Raw genomic sequence first — 22,400 nt, 5'->3', positions numbered from 1 at the left:
ACAGTGAACTTGGAGAACAACTGATCACACACCTCTTTCTAACAACCTTTTACACATTTTAAGACTGTTATGTACCTGCTCAGTCTTCTCTCCTGAGGACTAACCAGGCCCACTTCTTTTAACCTTTCCTTACAGGTCAGTTTTTCTAAATCTCTTAATATTTTTGTTGCTCTCCTCTGGACACTCTCCAGTTTGTCCAGAACTTTCTTAAAGTGTGGCAACCAAAACTGGGCACAGTACTCCAGCTGAGGCCTTATCAGTGCCAAGCAGAGCAGAACAAAAATTACCCATGTCTTACACTCCTGTTACATCCAAAAATTATATTTGCCATTTCCCAAAAACATCACAGTTGACTCACATTCAATTTGTGATCCATTATCTCTGCCAGATCCTTTTCTGTGGTATTTCTGTCTAGCCAATTATTCCCCATTCTGTATTTGTACATTTGATATTTTTTCCTTCCTAACTGTAGAACTTTGTACACGTCTTTACTGAATTTCATCTTATTGATTTCAGACCAATCCTCCAACATAACAAGATCATTTTGTGTTCTAATCCTGTCCTCCAAAGTGCTTGCAATCCCTCCCAGCTTGGTGTGATCCACAAATTTTATGTATTTCATTATCCAAGTCATTAATGAAGATATTGAATAGTATTGGATCCAATTACATATTTAAGCACACACCGTGTAAGTGTAACGCTGACAGACCCTGTTTGTTGGCAGGTGGGATTGAACAAGGACCTGTCCTGGGACCTCTGGAGCTTAGTGCATGAATCTTTACTGCATGAGCTAAAAGCCACATGGCCCTTAGCTAAGGCTGAGTTACATACACATGTAGGTTGTCCTGTTGACTTCAGTGGGACTAGTGCTGTGCTCAAAGGTAAGCATATGTTCAAGTACTTTGCTGAATTGGGGCCAGAGGGCTAAGCCCCATACAGCAGTCTTTGCAAAAGGAGGAAACCCAAAGCTAGATTTTGGCAATATACAGTACAGCCTTTTTTTAAACCTGAAAATTAATAGTAAAACTAACCCGTTTTTTAAATACTGAATCTTAACCAGTGGATACAGTAAGAGGAATTGAAATGGTTGTGATGGAGTCATTAAAAATGGAACAAGGTTTAAATGTGCAAATGTTCCTATTTCTTCACTTCTAAGACATCAGTCTGTACATTTCGAACAAACCCATGTTGACAGTATTTCTTAAAACTAGGCAGAAGAGAAGAATGGTAATCACATCAGAGTGATGAATGACTGATGAAAGCTTGTTCCAGCTTCTGTATCAACATAACAGGAAAGAATAAAATCCCAATGTGTTGGAATTTCCCCAGGGCAGCTTCTTTGTGAGCCTCAAGAACCGCAAAGGCTTCTAGTAAGTGGGAAAAAAGATACTTATTGATTGGTAATGTCAACATCCGTGAAATGTCAAGTTTGCAGAAATCTGCCTCAGCTGTTTACTCAGCAACAACAAACTAACAGAACCACAGTTTCCTTAATTCAATCTCATAATGGCAATGTGTTGCTGCATATACCATCCTTTATTTGGGTTTGCATTCATGCTCTGCAGTGTGACATACTTTACAAACATTATATGAAATGTATGGATGCACATCTATTTATATGATTCTCATTCCTATGGGCTGCACTGACCCGTTCTGCACTGCCCTGTGTATGGGGAGGTGTCTAGTTGCACCATCCCAGGACAGCTCTCTGGATCATGAAGGGAATCATTTGCACCACCTGTTTATTGGGTGTAGACTATTACAGTGTCTTCTCCCCTCACTCCAACATCCTGCCAACTCTACTGGCTAATATGTTAGGGGATGGCACCAAGGTTCCACACAATCTACGCCCCTTCTCAGAGCGGGAAATACCGGACATGCAGCTCCTACTCCTCCCCACACCGAGTTACTCCGACCCCCGCTCCCTGCTCTCCTGTGCAGCCATCAGAAGGCCAAGCGTAATTTCACCCAGTGATATTTTAACTATTTATTACTACTATTTATTTTTCCTATTACTTCCATTCCATAGTTTGGGACACTAGTGATTTTATTTATCAAATTATTTATAATCTGAGTTATTTTCTGTTACTGCAATAAAGGCCGGTGTACGTTGGACAAACGTTTAGTTATTGACGCATTTAGTATCTGTGAAGCCTGAGTACATCAGCAGTTCCATCGTAAATCATGTTTTCAGAAGCTTTCAAATCAGCCATAAAAATCAGCATAGGCTGTGACCTGGAGGAAAAAGATCTGTCATTAGATCTGAAAAAAATCTATTTGATTTAGGACGACAATAGAAAAAGAAGATACGTTTAACTGCAGAAATACTTACATCTGCAAATATTTCCCCCCCAACAATTTTTTAGCACGTGAACTTAGGGCCTGATCCCACTGCAGTCAATGGAAAGATACTCATTGATTTCAATGGCTTTTAGATCAGGCACTCCTGGCCTCATCTTGCACCATCCAGGTTGATGGGAGGTCTGCCATTAATTACCATGTGCACAGGATCAAGGTCATAGGCCCCTGTTCTGCAGGGTACTTAAAAATGTGTTTAACTTTCCACTGAATTCAAAAGTTTCAAGTCGGAAACATGCTTAAAGACCTTGCTGATTCAGGTCTAGAATGTTCAGCACCTTCAGGATCAATAACAAAAGGTACGTCTACACCAGGAGTGGGCAAAATACACCCGCGGGTCGGATCCGGCTTATCTAACATTTCTGTCAGGCCTGCCATGACTAACATTTCTGTCCGGCCTCCTCTGCCTTCTCGCGATCTCCGAGTCTGCGCTGCTAAAAGTCCTGCAGCGCAGCGGGGCGCTCAGGCAGTCTGCTTGTCAGCCGTGGCCCCATGTCACTCCTGGAAGCAGCCAGTTGCTGCTGACACACCTCTGCACGCCCCTGGTGGGGGGGGAAGTGGATCCGAATGCTACCCCTGCCCCCAGCACCATCCTCACAGCTCCCATTGGCCGGAAACTGGCCAATGGGAGCTGCAGGGGCAGTGCTTGTGGGTGCAGGCAGCGCACAGAGATGTGCCAGCAGCAGCCGGCCGCAGCCACTTCCGGGAACGGCATGGGGCCATGGCATGCAGGCAGCCTGCCTGAGCCCTGCTGTGCCACTGGCCGGGAGCTGCCTGTGGTAAGTGCCTCCTGGCCCCCACCTGCACCTTGCACTCCCTCCCACACCCCAACTCCCTGCCCCAGGTCAGAACCCCCTCCTGCACCCAAATGCCCTCCCAGACCCTGCCCCCCCTCCTACACTCCAACCCCCTCCCCCAGCCCAGAGTCCCCTCCTGCACCAAACTCTCTCCCAGAGCCCACACCCCTCACTCTCCCTCTGCACCCCAACACTCTGCACCAGCCAGGGGCTCCCTCCTGCAACCTTCTAGTGTTGCAGCATTTAGGGGGTCACAGTTTGTACCTTTTCTCAGCACCTATGGAAGCTGTTGACATACTTTTAGCTTAGATTATTGGGTAACAATTGCAGTCCAGCAGAGGAGGCTCTAGGAAAAACACCAAATGTTGCAAGATTTGCGATATGAGTCATAAAGGTGCACAACACTGCTCCTGTTTTCAGTTGCTCAGAACTTCTTGGAATGAATTGCTATTGAGCAGAAAACGACTTGTGTGGTATTTGCCCCAAAATGGTTTTTTACATAAAAGTTTTAATAGAATCTGTGGATTTTTTTTTTTAAGTCCTGCATGTCGTAGGACAAATATACTGCGATGAGCTTTACCTGCAGTAGCTGCGTTGCAGGCGGTGGGTGTGGTTTGAGAGAGACTGGAAATGGAAACAAGTCTTCTGGGATATGTGTGTGCAGCATGGGAGAGGGGCTACCTGTCACCACCGGCTCTAGGAGAGACAGGTACTATTGTGTAAGGGATCTGGCTGTACTATGGTCATGTTGACAATATGGTTTCACCTCAATTATTTGAAAACCCCTGTGGCAACATCTTTTCTCATGGGTAATGGCCGTTCAGAGGAGGGGGCCCAGCTTCAGCAACATCACATAATAAACCCCTATCTCAGACACGAACACTGTCAGGTACTGGTGTTAGCTCAGTAGTTGAGATGTCAGACTACTAGCACTGAGGGATAACACTATGTTATGTTGAGGAGCAGATATTCTGCAAATTTATGAATGTGGCATACACAGAGGCCACATCCTGATTCACTAGGAAACAATGAAACCTTTCAAGCACCCTCTTCTCCTCCTCGCTACACAATACACTCGCCTGAATCATTTGGCTCCTCCTCCCCGATAGACCGGTGAAGTCGGGGAGAACTCTGATGTTACTGCAGGGGGCCTCTGTACTCAGTGGCAGCAAGCCTGCTGCCAAACCATGCTAAGTTGAATAATGGGAGAAAATGGTCAGCTCACCTACTCATAGGAATACTGATAACCCTGTGTGTACAGAGTCTGCCAGCCTTTATAGATATACTAGCTAAGGCATAATAAAACCAGAAATATATATGAGTGGAAGTGACCCTCCAAAAAGTAACCTTCCCTGTGAAGGGAGGGAGCATTCCCTCCCTGGCTATTATGTAGATGCCATTCTGTGAATTACTGGGGGTAGACCTGGGTCAAAGAGATGTGCAATGCAAGAGATAGTGCTATCACTGGCATCATTCGCTCTTCTTTTCCAGTGGGAGCTCTGAACTCTACTGGTGCTATTAACCAGAGCTAGTCCAAAGCTTCTGGCAAAACATTTTTCTGTTGGAAAATACTTTGTCGGCAAAACTGATTTTTTTTTTTTTGCCAAATTGTTTAGATTTTGACAAAAGTGCTTTTGGAGAAAAACTGTTTTGAAAAGGTCAAAACATCCTGTTTTGATGTTTTCAGAATGAACATTTTCATTTTTTTATTTCAAAATGTCTTTTTCTTTAGAAATGTACTTTATTCGGTATAAAAATAAATAGGGTAAAAGTCAAAATGAAACATTTTGATTAACCTGAAAAGAAAAAAAATGAAAATGTTGAAATTTTTGTCTTTTCATCCCAATTTTGGATGCTTTTTTCCCCAAATCTCCAAATTTTTCATGGGACAGAAAAACCATTTTCTGACTGGCTTTAATAAAATTCACAGGAGGATCCAGCCAGTGTCAACACAGTTCCTATTGACACTCCACTGTCATTGGGGAGAAGAAAATGCAGAGTATTAGCCATCCCGATGTGATGGCTCTACATAGTAGGGTAGGTGTCTTCCCCATGGATCCCTGAGGCTGCAGTCCCTCAACCCCTCTCACCAATGAGGACAGTGCCAGGAACACTCTACAAAGTGAACATAAGAGTTTCCTTTCTTCTTCCCCTCATCTCACTTCTTTCTCTAGACAGGGCTGATCAAAGCTGGACTGTGAATGGGGCAGTTTTTAGCCTTCATAAATCATACTCTGAGTTCCTCAGAGACAAACTCAACAGTGAGGATATACTCTTCCCCCTTGATTAGCTTGATGCTATCTGGACTACTGCATCCAAAACTAAAAAGAAGACTGCCCTTGGCAAAGTGAGTTTCTGATAAATAATTCAATCAGGTGTAGAGCCGAGATCCATGTCTTCTGTAGACTTATAAAATGCTCAGAGCCACAGAACTTTTTCAGTACTGTAGAGTCCTCAACTAGCATAGCCCAAGAGTGAATACTACCATTTTACATATAAAAATCCATCATTTGGAAATTGAAACTGCAAGTTATTTTGTGAAGCAAGGCGAAGGCAAATCTGATTATTTAAAACCATTATTTGTAGGTGTTGACAAATGTAATAACATTTCAAACATAAAAGCAAAGGGGGATGTTTTCACATTTCAATTCCAACAGTTATAAAAGAAACTCTTTCATGCTTAAAATTCAAAGTCAGCATGTAAAGTAATTTCACTGTTTCAGAGACCTGAATTACCTGCAATGGCCTTAGGGCATTATTCACTCACAGAGGAAAAAAATGTAGTTAAATATTGCTATGATTTTCCTAAGTAATTTTTCTGCAGGAGACAAGTTGATTTGAATCACCGATTTCATGATTAAAGTGATGACATTTTGTGACTGCAGAGGCCCATGTAATTGAGGTTTCAGTGGACTTAGGGATGTGTCCAAAAATTAAATATAGGAGTGTGGAAGCAATGCTGACAGAGAGACCAGTATTTAATTTTCACTGTTAAAATCTGTGCAGGTATGACACAGGTATGAAATACATGGTAAGTATTTACGTAGAAAATGTTTTAAGGTTTGATTAAAGCCCTCCACCAGAATGCTAGGCCACTGCACTAGCCTATTTAACAATTTATGTCATTCATATTATCTCTATGTAAAGGATTACTACACTAAGAGAGACCATTTATAACCCATTGGTTTTAATGGCTCCATTTTCTGATCCTTTCAAGTTACCAATCTACCAAAGGGGCCATCTTCTGCCTGATCACTTGTTATGCCAATCAAGATTGGGAGCTGGAGCCCAAAACATAATTTCATAAAGACGAGGGATGAAATCCTGGTCCCACTGAAGTCAAGTGGGAGTTTTGCCATTGAATTAATCAGGCTAAGATTTCACACTCTGGCAGGATTCTGAAGTACTCTCCCTTCTATGTACACCAAACCAAACGGTGGCATTCTTTCAAGTGAGGTTCAATATGTGCTTGTTTTCTTTTTAACCAGTAGTTCTAAAGGAGCCAGAAGCTAAGGAAATTGTTGCTTTTATGTATTTGGATTCTTCCTGCAGAGCTGAACAGGTTATTGGATAACTGTGAACTAATTGCTCTTGTAGTATTTAGTTGAAGTTTATTTTCGTACAACACTCAGACACTCCAGGGCTAGAGAAGTTTTATAGATGATCTATTCATCCATTTGCCCAGGGTGAGAATGTTTCTTAGTGGTTGAGCAGAATGTCATTAGTTTTTCTGTTTTGTTTGCAGTGTTGCTGTAGCTGTGTTGGTCCCAGGAGATTAGAGAGGCAAGGTGGGTGAGGTAATATCTTTTATTGAACCAACTTCTGTTGTTGAGAGAGACAAGATTTTGAGTTTACACAGAGGTCTGCTTCAGGTATGGGAAAGGTACTCAGAGTGTCACAGCTAAATACAAATTGTTAAGCATAAAGTTAACACATGTTGCAAGAGACCATTCAAGGTGAAGTGGGCAGGTAACACCTCTGCAGTCATAGGACAAAGGAGGGTTGGTGGGTTACGGATTGTTGTAATGAGCCATAAACCCAATTTCTTTACTGAGTCCATGATTTTAAGGGTCTAACACAGTTATGAATTTAAGCTCCCAGACTCACCTTCTGAAGGTGTTATGCAGGTTTCCTTTGTGGCCTGAGAGGTCAGAGATGGAATGATCACTTTGTGAAAAGTGTTTGGCCATGGGTGATATGGTGTTTTTGTCTTTTATCATTTTTCTGTGTGAGTTCATTTAAGAAACATAGTGATTGTCTCATTTCACCCACATGGTTGGGGCATTTGATGTACTGGATGAGGTACATCACATTATTGTGACAGGAGTGTATAAGACCCATGGATCCTGAAATGTATGTTGTGCGGAGAGGATGTTGATCATTGTAGCTGTGGAGATATGTCTACTTATTTTGCATCATCAGTCATTACAGAGAGCAAGTGAGTAGCTTGTGCATCTGGAATGGTCCATTTTCTTGACAATGTTGGAGGGCTGTTAAATAATAATGTTGGTTACCAAGTTGGGGCCGATCCTATTGGATGCATAGTAAGTTCTCTTTTATTCAGTGTTAGTATATCCCATCACTAGGCTGCTGTGTAGTACATTGATTATCTAAGTGTAATGAGGGTTGGTGACTTATGCTGGAATATTGAGGGATTTTTAAATGTAAGGTATGGGGAAATAGATTAACTGACGTGTGGGTAGTGAAGGTTCAAATGTGTATTTGCACCTATGCACGGGACCCAAAATCATCTTTTACTTCTTGTTCTTCAAGCCAGTGGAAGCTAAACACATTACTGAGGCAAGAAACAATCACACCTACTCTGATTAATGGAACAACAAATTAACATTAGCCATGAAAAGGCCAGTTATTCAGCATCCTCTCTTCTGCATGCATTGGCTGTGTCTAACTAAATGTGCAGCATTTGGAATAAAAGAGTAACATTTTAACAGAGGACAGAGGAGATCCAAATGAAACAACCCTCCTTTGAGATGACGTCATTTTCCTCCATCTTTATCAGTCTCAAGGAGTGGAGCTCTGTAACACTAAAATGACTCATTGGTGACTGGAGTCCTAAAAATACAAAACGTGAAAATCAACCAGTGCATCCATATCACTAGGAAAATCTCACTTGTCCTCAGGTTTAGCACACTTCTTATTACAGGAAACCAAATTGCTCTAATAGGGCCCAATCCAATGTTCACTGAAATCAAAGAATTTTAAAGAATTTCCAGTTGACTTTACTGAGTATTGGACAGAGCCTATATTTAACCTAATTATTACAAGGTGTTTGAGAGAGCAGATACAGGCAAAACATATGGTGGTATCAGTTGAAAAATTAAAATAATGCAAGGTTCAAAGTACATGGGTTATCCAAGGCATTTGTCTAAAAGCATTGTCTTCTAAACCACAATCTCTATCGTGAAAATTGTTTTAATAGACTTACTTCCCATTTTTGTTTTTCCGCTGAATTTTCACTTACCTAAATAAAGTTTTGTTATCATTATTGTTTTTTCTTCTGCTACTGGAATGCAGCCTTGATGACTCTGTCGCTAAGTGGCTGAGTTGGTCTAAAGTTATCTCCTAATATCCCATCACAGCCTTCTAAAAGTTCTGCACCTTTAACATGTGTCCTCAGTCTTCGAAACTCTTCTATCTGAAAAAGTAAAGAAATGACATGCAGAATATTTTAGATATTTTGTTCACTGTGGGGCCAATGATCTATCCTAAACTCTAGTTGAATGTGTGGTTTTCAATGCCTAAATATCTAAGCACATCAATTCTCATAATCAAGTAATTGTGGGTGGATAAATTTATACACAAAAACTGCATTTGCTTGGGCAAAATGAGTAGCAGTTACAACTGATGTCAACCGATTCGATTGTGTGCATAATGTCCGAAGGGTTCTAGCTCAGACTACCGCTTGTTCTTGAAAAAGTGCTTGCCAAATACTTGGACATTCATACCTCTCCATGCAATTTTAGAAACTTCTTTTGAAAAATTAAATCAGTAGATTAAAAACTGAACATAACTGGGGGAGAAAATGCAGATTAGTGAATGTCTGTATTTTTTAAATTGTTGGTATAACACGAATATGGTATTTTGAGCCAATTATTTTTAAAATAAGTGCCTACATTGTCACTGCAAAAAAATAATTGCACATGCAGAATATGTAGCTGTGTGGGCAAAACAAGAAAGTGTGAGCATATGGTTTTGAAAGCTAATCTCTGCATATCTTATCACCACTTTTTTTAGAGTATATATTCAGGGCCAACCTTTGGGGTGGGCAATTGGTGCAGCCACCCTGAATGTCAACATTTGGGGGTGCCAAATGATCACATTCAGGGATGCCAAATCCCTGGTGTGTTAGTTTTTTCTAGTTGTTGTGTTTTGCTTGTGCATTTTGGGTTGGTGCAGGAGGGGCCACCGAAAATGTTTTCAGACAAATCACCTAAGGCCTGTCGTGCAGGTATTTCCCTATTTTGCATTTCATTCTATATCACCTCCTTTCACCTTCCTCTGTAGCATGGGGTATGGGTCACTTGCTGGAGGATTCTCTGATCCTTGAAGTCTTTAAACTACGATTTGAGGACTTCAGTAGCACAGATATAGGTGTGAGGTTTTTTGCAGGAGTGGTGGGTGAAATTCTGTGGCCTGCGTTGTGCAGGAGGTCAGACTAGATGATCATAATGGTCCCTTCTGACCTAAATATCTATGAATCTATGCGTGCAATAACACAACAGACAGAGGGCCTCTTTCTGCTCTCACTTAGATGATGGTAAATCAGGGATAACTCCTTTAATAGCAGCATAAGTCCTCTGTGAAATCAGAAAAGGTGCCAGAGGGTGAGTTCATAGTGACATATCTTCGTTTGTTAAGCATAAGACAAAAAGTAGAGTCCTGCAGCACTACTGAACCAGTCTGTGCACCTGGCTGCAACAGCACACTCTTTTTGACAGTTTGTTTTAAAATAGGATTTTATATGAATGCAAATCACATGTATTTTAAACAGAAAAGAACATAATAGTAGAAGGAAAGTAACAGGAAAGAGTGATCTGTTAAATAATTAAACTTCATAGAAGAATTACATCTCTTTTCTTTTCTTTGGCATAATAACAAAATATAGAGGATAGATTCTCCCCACTCAGAGTATGGAAATCTCTATAATGATTCTCTCACAGAGACTCCATTGTGTGTAGAAAACCATTCGAAAACTGTGCCATTTTACATTGGCCTCTGTTTCTCTGCCCTAGCACCCAACTCCTCAGCAACCCAACTCCATTGCATCCCTAGACTGGAGCTCCACAGAAAAAGTGATGGCGCCTAGGATCATATCATCATTTCTAGGTAACATCTGTGAGGCCAGGGTGGGGTGGATGGTGGGTATTCCTACCATCCATTCATCCTCCTGAATGACTCTGTTTCCACACCCTCCTACAGCACAGATCCCCCAGCATGCCGAAAGGGCTCTGCCAGCCCCAAGGAGGGAAGGGTGTCACAGAGGACTCCTCCATGCATGTATAATAGAGACCAAGGGGTATGTAAATCTAACCCCAGATTTTTAGGAAAGTGAAGTGTTCCAAGATAGCTAGTGGTATTTTCTAGAATCTTTGTAGCTGCTATATTGGCTGGGGACACAGTTTCCTATTGTAATTCAGAAGATAACCACGATCACTGTTATTTACTGCAAAAAAGTACAGAGCCGCTTCTTTTCATATTTATGTGTTTGATGGCTAGCTCTTCCCTGTAGCTGAGATTCTCTTTCCTCAGAGAGCAGCATGTTGTACCTCTCATAGCTGAGATGTAAGGAAGACAGCTTGGTCTGAAAAGATGAAAGGAGGGAGGAATGGTGGGGCTCTTTTAGAATGCTTTTAAAGGCAGGGCTGTTGTATTAATTTAGCTGGAATACAGATGCCTATTCTTGAAGATTTTTTTTCTATTATTTTATGACTATTTAACTCGAACTGAAAATAAACACATTATAGGCCTGGAGACTGAAGAAGCCTGCAGAAGTCAAGTGCTGGTCGAAGCAGTGAGCGACCTTTCTGAAGGTGGCCTCTTCCACCAGAGCTGAACTGAATCAATACTGGAATAATCTGAAATCACTAGTTTGGGAAGAAGCATTTCACAAGAGCACAGCTTTCATTTGATCTTTGGAGGCTTGGAGACTTCAAATAGAAACAAATCAAGCAGGAAAAGGCCTTTCTGTAAAGCCAGTATTTTGGAATTACCCACTGCTGCAACTTCAAATGTGCTGCAGTATACGCCGGGCTGGATCACATACCTCCTGGAGGCTTTCCTCACAGAGCAGCACCAACACCATTCAGTCAGGAGGGCAGGGTTCACCCCAGTCCCACAGACTGAGTTCTGGGGCCCTATCACAAACCTTTGATCTGCAGAGGGTCAGAGCCATCGCACTGAGATGCACTGTGCCTCTGAATCAGCTTTGGAGCCACACTGTCTGCCTGCCCAATTCCTGGTAGCGTGGTTCCAGGCCAGACACACTGCATGACTCTGCTAGCCATGGCTGTCCTCATGACCACGGAGGAAGTGGCTCTGTGGGAAAGAGGACAGGCCCAGGCTCTATTACCTTTCCCGGATAACTTCCACAGGGAAGAGAAGGGAAACTGTGTGACCCACTGGCCCTGCCCCACCCAATGTGTAGTTTGCCACCCTCTGCCAACCTTCCCATGTCTCCCCCCTCCCACAGATACCACCATTTGCAACACACTCTACAAGGCCCTGCAGAGAAAAAGGATATTTCAGTGAAGGTGACTCCCTTTCCCAGAACACCCATTCCACCTGGGAGTGGGGAGATCCAGGCACAGAGGGTTCCATCCATGTTCAGATCCAGGGTGCATGAGCTGATCTTTTGAATGGAATAAGAAGGCCCAATCCTGGTCCCACTAAAATCCATCCTAACACTCCCTTAGAATTCTACTGAGAACCAATTCAAGCCCAAAACATTAACTATGTAGAACCCTAAACCAGATTAAAGCTCTTTGCTGTATTATAAACACTGTGCAGAAACCGTTCATCATTTATATCACAGCTAATGACAAAACACCATTAGCTTCTATTTTTCCGAATTTTGCTTTAACATTTAGGTCAGTTTTCCTGATTTCATACTTTAAATTTTGCTTTATTCATGGTTCCAATCAAATGGCTATTTTCTTCATAGCACAACACAAACCCAAGAATGTTTCCTCTGTGAAAATCAGCTTTGCTTGGAAAATGGACCCATTATCGTTTAGGTCGTTTTTTGTTTCCAGTTTTGCTTGAAAATTTCATGTACCTTAGTAACACTTTCTATGAAAACAGGCAATTTTTTGAGTGAACAAAATACTATGAATCTCCCATAGTTCTCTATTTTTCGGAACATATTTCCACACCACTCCAGCCCCAACCATCTATTCCAGTGACTATTTATTTTCTTTAAAAATGATTCAGAACAAATGAGCTAGACAAAGGGGCTAGAGATCTAGCCACTCAATTCAAAACTAGCTAACTCTGACAGTGAGTATAGCGGAATGACAGCTGCTCACTGTATCACTGTTAGAAAGCCACATTCTGATTGGCTCAGAGGATGCAATTGTTCTGTGCTTCAGTGAACCACAAAACAAATTCTTCGTAAGTGTCCAGTTACAAAAACAAATTGTCCAGAAAAGTCTGAACAAGCTTTTCCCTATTTTTCCTTTCCTTTGGGAACATAATAAGAGGGAGAATACTATTCTTATTACAATGTTACATTTCTGTAGTACATAGGAATGTGCTCGGCGTCTCCCAAAACAAATTAAGACATTGTCCTTCCCATTGAAATAAAGGTAACATGAGAAGTGAGGGTCATAAACAGACAAGAGAAGGGAAGGGAGGAAGAAGGAGAAGGGGAGCAGTTATCCTGTAAAGGCTTGATCTTCTTCCTGTTTACATCAGTGACAAAAATCCAAGGGCCAGAGTGTGGACCCCTTGTTCCCACTGCTGAGCAGTTACTTGGCAAAAGCCATCCAGACTTAAATAGGACTGCTTGTGAAAACAGATGCACAGTCAGGCCCCAGTTGACTGCTGGGGGAGTAGGATCAGGCCTTAACATCCTGATAGTTCTGTTCCTTGTTTCTTCTTTTGTTACTCAGGTAATTAATAAGTTCTGATCTCAGCAACCAAAGTGACAAATATGTACTGGACCTGATTCTTCTCTTACACTGGTGTAATCAGGAGTAACTCCACTGTGGTCAGTGGAGTATAAAACTATCATAAGTAAGAGGAGAGTCAGGCCAACTGGTTGGAATCCTTATCAGCCACTCATAACTAACTCTAGATCAAACCAGTTTATACTTCTCTACCGTCTTTGTGCCCATATTAAGCAAAAATATGATATGAGTCAGCAGTGTGCCCTTGTTGCCAAGAAGGCAATGGTATATTGGGCTGTATTACTAGGAGTATTGCCAGCAAATTGAAGGAAGTGATTATTCCCCTCTATTCAGCACTGGTGAGGCCACACCTGGAGTATTGCATCCAGTTTTGGTCCCCCCACTACAGAAGGGATGTGGACAAATTGGAGAGAATCCAGCGGAGGGCAACGGAAATGATTAGGGGTTGGGGTACATGACTTATGAGGAGAAGCTGAGGTAACTAGGCTTATTTAGTCTGCAGAAGAGAAGAGTGAGGGGAGATTTGACAGCAGCCTTCAATTACCCGAAGGGGGGTTTCAAACAGGATGGAGCTAGACTGTTCTCAGTGGTAGCAGATGACAGAACAAGAAGCAATGGTCTCAGATTGCAGTGGGGGAGGTCTAGGTTGAATAGTAGGAAACACTATTTCACTAGGACAGTGGTGAAGCACTGGAATGGGTTACCAACGAGGTGGTGGAATCTCCATCCTTAGAGGTTTTAAGGCCTGGCTTGACAAAACCTTGGCTGGGATGATTTACTTGGTGTTGGTCCTGCTTTGAGCAGGGGATTGGACTAGATGACCTCCTGAGGTCTCTTCCAACCCTAATATTCTATGATTTTATGAAAATGAAAATGTGTTGGAATGTACAGGAATGGGAGAGCTAAACGTATGTTACATAAACTGTGTAATCTTTTCCCATTATTTCTATTTTTCCTTCAGCATCACATTATGTTAAAATCATCTGTATTACCAGGTTAATAATAGGAACATAGGAATTGTTAAATCAAAACAGACCAATGGTCCAACCAGCGCAGTATCCTATGTTCCAATGGCAGTCCCCAAATGCATCAGAGGACTATATTCAAAAAGACCCTATAGCACACATGATTTTGTAATACTGCAGTATTGGGGGATATTTCTTTTCAATCCCAACAGACTGATCTTCTTAGTGCTGAAGCATGAGGATTGATAGTCTTATAATTTGTCTCCTCCCTTGTACCATTGCAGATGCCATTATTATTATTTGTATAAATGTCTGATCCAGTTATGAAAATTTAGGAAGCTAATTTCTTCAACAACATTCTGCGGAAGAAAGTTCTACAAATTAATGACAGGTTTCAGAGTAACAGCCGTGTTAGTCTGTATTCGCAAAAAGAAAAGGAGTACTTGTAGCACCTTAGAGACTAACCAATTTATTCGGCATAAGCTTTCGTGAGCTACAGCTCACTTCATCAGATGCAGTATGCATTTGCAGTATGCAGTATGCAATTTCTGTGATGAAAAAAGAGATTTAGTAAACTTCTCTCCACAATAGCCCACAAAATCTATTAGCATTTTCAGTTGTGTGCATTGTATTCAGGGCTTTATATTTACATTCTAAAATATTTTATTGACTATCAGAAAATACAGAATAAAGGCTAAAAATATCTAAGTAGTGTAAAGCAGAATGTCATTCAAGGCCTCAGTCTGATAGCCACAGTATTATTTGATGCATTTGAAGAAGTGGTTTTCTGCCCACAAAAGCTTATGCCCAAATAAATCTGTTAGTCTTTAAGGTGCCACCAGACTCCTCGTTGTTTTTGTGGATACAGACTAACACGGCTACCTCTCTGATACTTGAGTATTATTTGTTTACCTTCATATTTAAGATCTTTTACTTATCATATCATACTAGGATGGTTATAGCAGTTGACATAGATTAATACAGAGTATATTTTTCACAACAGTTATTCTGAGTCTACTGATACCAACAGATGTGTTTTCATTCAATCAGTGCTAAACTGTCATGAGACCTGCCCTTTCAGCAAGAACATAAGTGTCAGACTCATGATTAGATATTTTTAAGTTGCAGTCATTTAATTTAAAAAGCTTTCAGAGTAGCAGCCGTGTTAGTCTGTATCCTCAAAAAGAAAAGGAGGACTTGTGGCACCTTAGAGACTAACCAATTTATGTGAGCATAAGCTTTCGTGAGCTACAGCTCACTTCATCGGATGCATGCCTTTTAATTTAAAAAGTAGCTTACTGGGAGCTCGTGCCTTTATTCTATGATTCAATATGAATTATATTGTTGAATTAATTTCTCATATTAAAACAAACACTGTCAACTTAAAATAAGTTGCAAACAAACACATTTCTTTGTGTTACAAGTAACACCTTCGATTATTAAAAGTGAATGAATTTTTAAAAATCCAGTTTGTCACTGTTTATGCTCTTTTGTCTCTGCTGTTTTGCCTTCTCTCAGCACGGACAATGAAAAATCAGTGCATTCATATTCTATGTTATAGTTAGGTTTACCTTGCTCATTGCTGGTGTTCCTATGATTGGGTTTCAAACACTGCAGGGGAATATTTACGTGTTCAGCACCAACAGTTTCCGTTGGTATTTTTTATTTATGTTGCGCAGAAAGGCTTACATGTATTATAGAAGCATCTTTTTAAAAAAATGGGCCAAATTTATATTGACTGTTCATTTGCTAACTTTTACTATGTAAGATTAAGAAAAGAGTAAGATAAATAAAATAGAGTGCAAAGCAATAAAGTTAACCCGCACTATTAACAATTTTCATTCTCTAGGACACAGTGTCTCCTAGTGTGTCCTTGTTCCCTTAACATCAAAAAGAAGTGATATTTGAAAGCTTTTGATTACAAAGGATTGAATTTCTTTTGCTCATTGATTTCTTGCCTTCACTTTAGCAAAGAATTATTTTAAATGCAGATGATAAATGATAACAAGATTTTTTTCCATCTTTGACCTTTCCACGCATTCACTGACTAAAAAGGTTTAACATTGACTTGAAAAGCCATGTACAGATTTAATGAGATCTTCAAGGAAAACCGGATATAGCATCATGCTGTATATTTGCACGCTATAACCTTTAGCTCAGAACCATATTCTCAGGTCACTTTAAGCACAGTTATTACCTGCAGTTGGGATACAGTCAATGGATATCGAAATAATATCCAGGTAACACTTTCACTGCAAGGTGGGATGGTAAGGGAGCCCTCATATACCCAATAATCACGTAAAAGAGGATCTGAAATTAAAAAGAGTATTTAATGTTAATGTAGTAATTAAGGAGTTTCTATTCATATATGCACAGATTTTATTATAATAATTTATACTTACTCTGTCCAAGAATCTAAAACTGCTAAAATCTACAGAAATGGCTATTATTATCCCTATATTGCAGATGTGAAAAAGCAAGGTTCAGAGAGCGTACGTCCTCAGTCACACAGCAAATATATGACTGAGTGGAAAACCGATTCCAGGTCTTTTGATTCCCTGGTCTTCTGCTCTAACCATTAGTAAGTGCTGCCTCCTTTAGGACTAGACTGTGCCTAGCCCTGCCTGTATAAAAGGGAAGATGAAAGAATTAATTCCTTTCTTGTAGCTTGGTCAGAGGAGATCAGACACAGTTTCAGGCTCTGATCCTGCAGGAAGCTCAGAGCTCTTTGCTAGATTGGGGTTTAAATTCTTGTGCCCCCACAGTGATAGGGCCAAGAGCTGCAACAGAAACCCCATGAGGAGGAACAGGTATGGCGAGGGCTGTAGTTATACACTCCCTCCATATCCACATGTGCACCTTGGTCATCATGAGGAAGACCACTTGCTGCACCCTGTAAAAGTGCCACTGTATGCATTCTCCTAGTTCTCCCGTCGGCATTGTTCCACTGCAAACATTTTCACCCTCACCCAACATGCACATGGGCTTAAAAACACAATCCAGTCTTTAATTTTAGGCAGAGCTGGTAGGCAAGGGTCCTGTGGAAAAAACCAGTATGTGAGCATGCAATTAAAGACTATATCATAATGCATATGCAACAGGGGGCTGAATTAAGGTTGCGTTTGCAGCCTTAATTCTGGCATTTGCTATCTTTTCAGTACTTGACTTTCCAACCTTAAAAATGTTCTTTTAATGTAGTTTTTTGTCTGTAAAGTGGAAAGAGACTGCCACAATGGCGTGGAATTTGACATGGAGGCAGCCCTTACAATGGAAGCTTTGTCCTGGAACAAATTGGTAGAACTGGTCAAAAAAGGGGTCACATTTTCATGACACCCTGCAATGCGGTTGGTTACACTTATTTGTCTTTGTTGGTCTAAGACTTATTTGCTGTGTGACTTTGGGCAAGTCACTTAACTTCTCTGTTACCCATGTGTGATGTACATTTCCTACCATTTGGGGCATGCTTTCCGTTGACATCAAGCCCAACGGAGCTGTGGGGATTAATTATCAAACTTTGTACAAATAGTTGTTTAGAAAAACAGCTCTGTATAAGGAATTACTAATATCTACCCTCTGAAGCCTGGAGGAGGAGAGAGCACTGCACAAAGATAGCACACAACTTTCCCTCTAACCTGGGTCTAATGTCTCCCCCAGAGCCAGCAGGGATGGAAGATTATCAAGCTGGCTGGCCAGAGAGTAGTGGATGTTGCACAATCTTAAAGAATATACTGGCATCCACACTCCCCAGGTGGAATGCTCAGGAAAACACTGTACCTCCACATCACCCCAGGCTGGGTCTGTGCCTCTAGGGCACCAATGAAGCCACTGATGTATGCTGTCACTTCCTGTGAGTATCACAGTTGGCAGCTGCATGGCAGAGGCAGTAATCTTGAAAACAATGATTAGACACAATGAGAATATAATGGGTACTCAGTGGGTAAATTGCTGATAGCCAGACACTGTTCATCTCCACCGCTGGTCAATGGAGCACCCATGTCCTGATCTACAGAGAGTTTTGCTGGTAATTCAGCTGCATTAAGCTATTCTCCAGGAGAGAATGAGTTGCAACAGGATTTTGTAAAGTGGCACAAGGTATTCAACTATTCAGAGCACAACATACATAACAGTACATCTACACTAGTAAGTAAAGGTTTGCTGTATATGAAACAACACCTACCTGGTAATAAAGAGTTGGGATTAAAACAGGGTATTGTTTTGGACTTCCCCTGAAAAATCAATACAAATCCATCTCATCACCAGTTCTCATTAAAAAGATGTTGAAGGGAAAAAAAGAAGCCTTTGAAAGTTGTCATCACAGTAAGCCTTGAATTTCTGTCCCTGGCAACCACTGCTGACAGTCTCCATTGAATCATCATTATATTAGTACTTGCAGCTATACAACCCCTTTATTTATTTATTTTATATTTTCTGTCCAAGGCTACCCAGCCCATTTTTGTAGATCTCTGCTACCTTAGTCTCTCCTTTTGGCACAGAGCCCCCTGTAAGGCCTTGATCCTGCAGCACCTGCATTAGCTTCAGTGGGATTCCACATAGGTGAAGCAACGTGCCTACACACAGGACTGGCCCCTAAGTGAGCTTTGTCCCAAGCAGCCTGTTTACTCCATTATTTCTAAGGGCCAAATTCTGCCCATAGATGCCTAATAGCAGATGGCCTTTGAGATCATGGATGACAACATGTGCATCCAAGGACAGAGTTCACCGCAAAATTGAAATTGTCTTTGATTTTCAAAAGTGAATTTCAAAGCTTTGGGGTTTTTTCCAAAAAGATGCTTTACACCAACATCAACACTTTATAAATGTAAAAATTACCAGTGAGTGTGGGAGGGAAGGGTTATTCCCTGGAGGAATATTTTGTTATATGTTGCATGTGGGTTTGTATTTAATAGCAGACGGCAGGATCTCTGCAGTGGCTGTCTTGCTCTAGGAAAGGGGAAGCATTTTAAGGAAGATCCTTTTAATTGTTCTTTGGTAACATTTGATTTAATTTTTATTTTAAATTGGAAGCACCTGGAGATTATTAACAGGTGCGGGAAAATGAATTAACTAAAAATGCATTTTAAAACAAAGTGTTTGAAATTCAGTTCCCTCCTACCTTTACATGCCAAGTCCTGAGCATCTGGATTTGTATTTCCCACATCAAAATGCCTAACACAAATCCAACCCAAAGCCCATTGACTTCCACTGACTTCAGTGGATTTGGATCAGGCCCACCGAGCAGGAAGTGTTGTGCTTCACTCCGTGACTTGTAAAGCTTGTTAGAAAAATGTGTAACATACCAATTCTAAGTATTAGCGAATATATTATCATAAATTTCTCATTAACCTCTTTTGATTATGGCAAAGTTGGGTTGACATTGAAGATGTGATTTTGGGGTGTGACACTTTATAATATAAGACTATGTTGATGTGCTTAATGCAAATAAAATGTATGTATGCACAAAGAATGTATCATGCTGGCCCACTGAATTCATGAGTACACATTCAGGATCTTCCTATTTTTATCTGTGCTACCAATAGAGTATAAAGCGTTCTATGAAATCTCTCTCTCTCTTACACACACACACACATACACACATGTACACAAACACACACAATAATAATCTGTAGAAATGAATGCTACACCTGGAGTACATGAGATATTGTTCAACTAAAACGAGATTTAAAATTCAGATTAATTAATAATAATACATAATTCCTAAAATTCCTATGGTTCAGTCTTTTCAGACCTATACAATACTTTTCATTCATCGATCTCAAAGCTCTTTATAAACCCAGATCCCCTGAATACCATTCCAATGCCATATCTAATTCATTGACTCTCTTAACAGGGTTCCACTATGCTATAGCCATATTGCAGTTGTGATTTTACCTGGGTGTTCAGTCTGCATATTCTGCTCTTGTATAACTTGAACCTGACAGGCTGGGGACTACTGACAATGGGGTTCTCTGAACATTCAATACAGATCTTTCTTGGTGGTTGAGTTCACATTGACAAAGTATTAGTATCATTAAAAAAATCAATACTTGTGAACCGTTACTGGTATATGAGATTAAAACTTTCCCTGCAGTCAGAATAGGAAATAACAGTACTAATTGTGTCGGATTTATTGTTAAATGTTGACTTTTAATGGTGACCACTGTATTGTGGCTCCCACATGATATCTTAGCACAAACATTTCTGACTTCTCTTTATTTTTCTTGCTTCAGTTTATCTTCTTTGCCCGTCCCCCATTCAGTCCATCTCTGTCAACTATTTCTGCTTCCCTCAGACAATTCCTCACCTTGTACTGGATGTCCTGGAGAATTTCAGTTACGACCTTTAGGCCTAAATGTTCCTTTCCTATCTGAAACATAACAAACAAACAAGCAAACCCAAAAATGAACTTCGCTGCTGTATTGTTTCTGAAAACTAAGAGAAAGGTCAACAAGTCTGGCCAATTCAGTGCTTGTTTGTAGTTAAGTTATACAACCTTGGATTAACCAACTATTCTGGTACATGGCAAATTCAAACAAGAGGTACTAATTCACATACAAAAAAGTCATTGGCCTGAATGAAACTAGATTTAAGTAACTTTAAAACAGTAACAGAAACTGGCAGAATTTAAAAAAAAAAAAGTCAAAGTCAAGGTTGATAAGCCTGAACTCACCTTGTTTTGCCTCCACAGTGCAGCACATGCTTCATGTAAGGGTCAAAGTCATGCAGCATCGTGAGGTATAAATGCCCAGGCTACAATCTGTCCTTACACATTTTTGTTAGAAGAGTACGTAGAAGAGAACTTAGTACACAAGCATGACAGAAACCTTTGAGTTTGTTCCCACAGTATTGCATAGCTGAGGCTGTGTGCTCCACTCCTTATTAAGGATAACCTCTCATTGAAGCGAAGGAAAGTTTGCTTGGATGAGAAGTGCAGAATCATAGCTCACCCCTTTCTTCCCCAACCCCCCATATACACCCACACCCTTTTTATACTCCAGGGGTGAAATCCTGGCACCATTCAAGTCAATGGCAAAATGTTCCCATTGACTTCAATGGGGCCAGGATTTCACCCCAGACCTTTATTGAATGTCTTTGAGAAGCAGACAAAAGACACATGTAGAAAGAAATTTTTAAAATGAAAGATCCTGATTAGTAATGTAGATTTAAAGTAGCCAGGTTGAATCGTAGAATCAGGGCCCATTTCTAACTTGAGCTATATATATATATGCTCACACATATATGCATGCCTGCCATTGACTTCATTAAGAGCTGTATGCACATGTACATGGGCACAAATGCGCTTAGATAGTTTACAAAATGTCATTGTTTAAATGCAGTATGTTTCTGAACTAGGTACATAAGCACTATAGAGCAGCATGGGCATATTTTTTAAAAAACCTACAGAAGCAAAAAACTTCACTGCACACACAGTTCTCCCCCTCTGGAGAGGATGAGAGAAAGAATGAACCACTTATGACAGATGTTACTCACATTGCTTAATGTCTTATTGGAAGATACTAAGATGGTGAGGGTCTATACAGAGTCTATCTAAGTCTATACAGAATAGAATAATAGATTTACAGTTTCCTAGGACCAAAAGGGACTATTGTGATCATCTAGTCAGACCTCCTGTATAACAAGGGCAATAGAATAAAATACGGGGAGCATTTTCAAAAGCACGTAAGTGATCTAGGAGCACAGGACCCATTGACTTTTAGTGGGACTCGTGCTCTTAAGTAGGTGATTTTGAAAATCCCTCCCTAAAAATCAGGAACTCATAAAACTTTCTGGGCTTGATTTTGATGTCACCATGCATCATGATTTCAGCTGAGTTATTCCTAACTTACACCATGCATTGTGAGAGCAGAACAAGCCCCTGCGGTGTTTTTACATTCATAAGAATGTTGACAAGATTGAAAGAACTAAAATTTGACTTTTTTTCTAATCTGCCAAATGTTTATCAATGCCTGTGGATGGGAGGAACTGGAATGCAGGGGGAACTTGCACCAAGGCAGGAATAGGTTATTTTAAAAATGCACCCAACATTTCCAACTGACTAGTGGTCTTGGGGGTGCTCGGGCATGTGTTTGCGCATATAGATTTTTAGGAGGAAAAAAATTTCAGTAGGAGTTAGA

The 22,400-nt window shown here is 40.7% G+C and overlaps 1 protein-coding gene across 5 annotated transcripts in view; it reads right to left on the bottom strand.

Annotated features, from left to right (window-relative positions):
* Nucleotides 1-6,948: 6,948 nt before the first annotated feature.
* CA8 (carbonic anhydrase 8) overlaps nt 6,949-22,400 on the bottom strand; it is a 118,895-nt gene continuing 103,443 nt past the window's right edge. For 4 of the 5 annotated variants that reach the window (XM_073331074.1, XM_073331073.1, XM_073331075.1 and 1 more), the window contains 5 exons: nt 20,570-20,632; nt 18,446-18,494; nt 16,466-16,578; nt 8,638-8,811; nt 6,949-8,228 (listed from right to left, as the gene is read on the bottom strand). In XM_073331074.1, the coding sequence (XP_073187175.1) occupies nt 8,677-8,811; nt 16,466-16,578; nt 18,446-18,494; nt 20,570-20,632 (360 nt within the window). In that variant the 3' untranslated portion in view covers nt 6,949-8,228; nt 8,638-8,676. The remainder of the gene's footprint in view (nt 8,229-8,637; nt 8,812-16,465; nt 16,579-18,445; nt 18,495-20,569; nt 20,633-22,400) is intronic. The other variant, XM_073331072.1, reaches the window with a different exon arrangement.

Source organism: Lepidochelys kempii, chromosome 2 (genome assembly GCF_965140265.1).
Source record: "Lepidochelys kempii isolate rLepKem1 chromosome 2, rLepKem1.hap2, whole genome shotgun sequence".
Classification (NCBI taxonomy): Eukaryota; Metazoa; Chordata; order Testudines; family Cheloniidae; genus Lepidochelys; species Lepidochelys kempii.
Note: the sequence above shows the minus strand (reverse complement) of the source record. Positions and strands in the feature narration are given on the sequence as shown.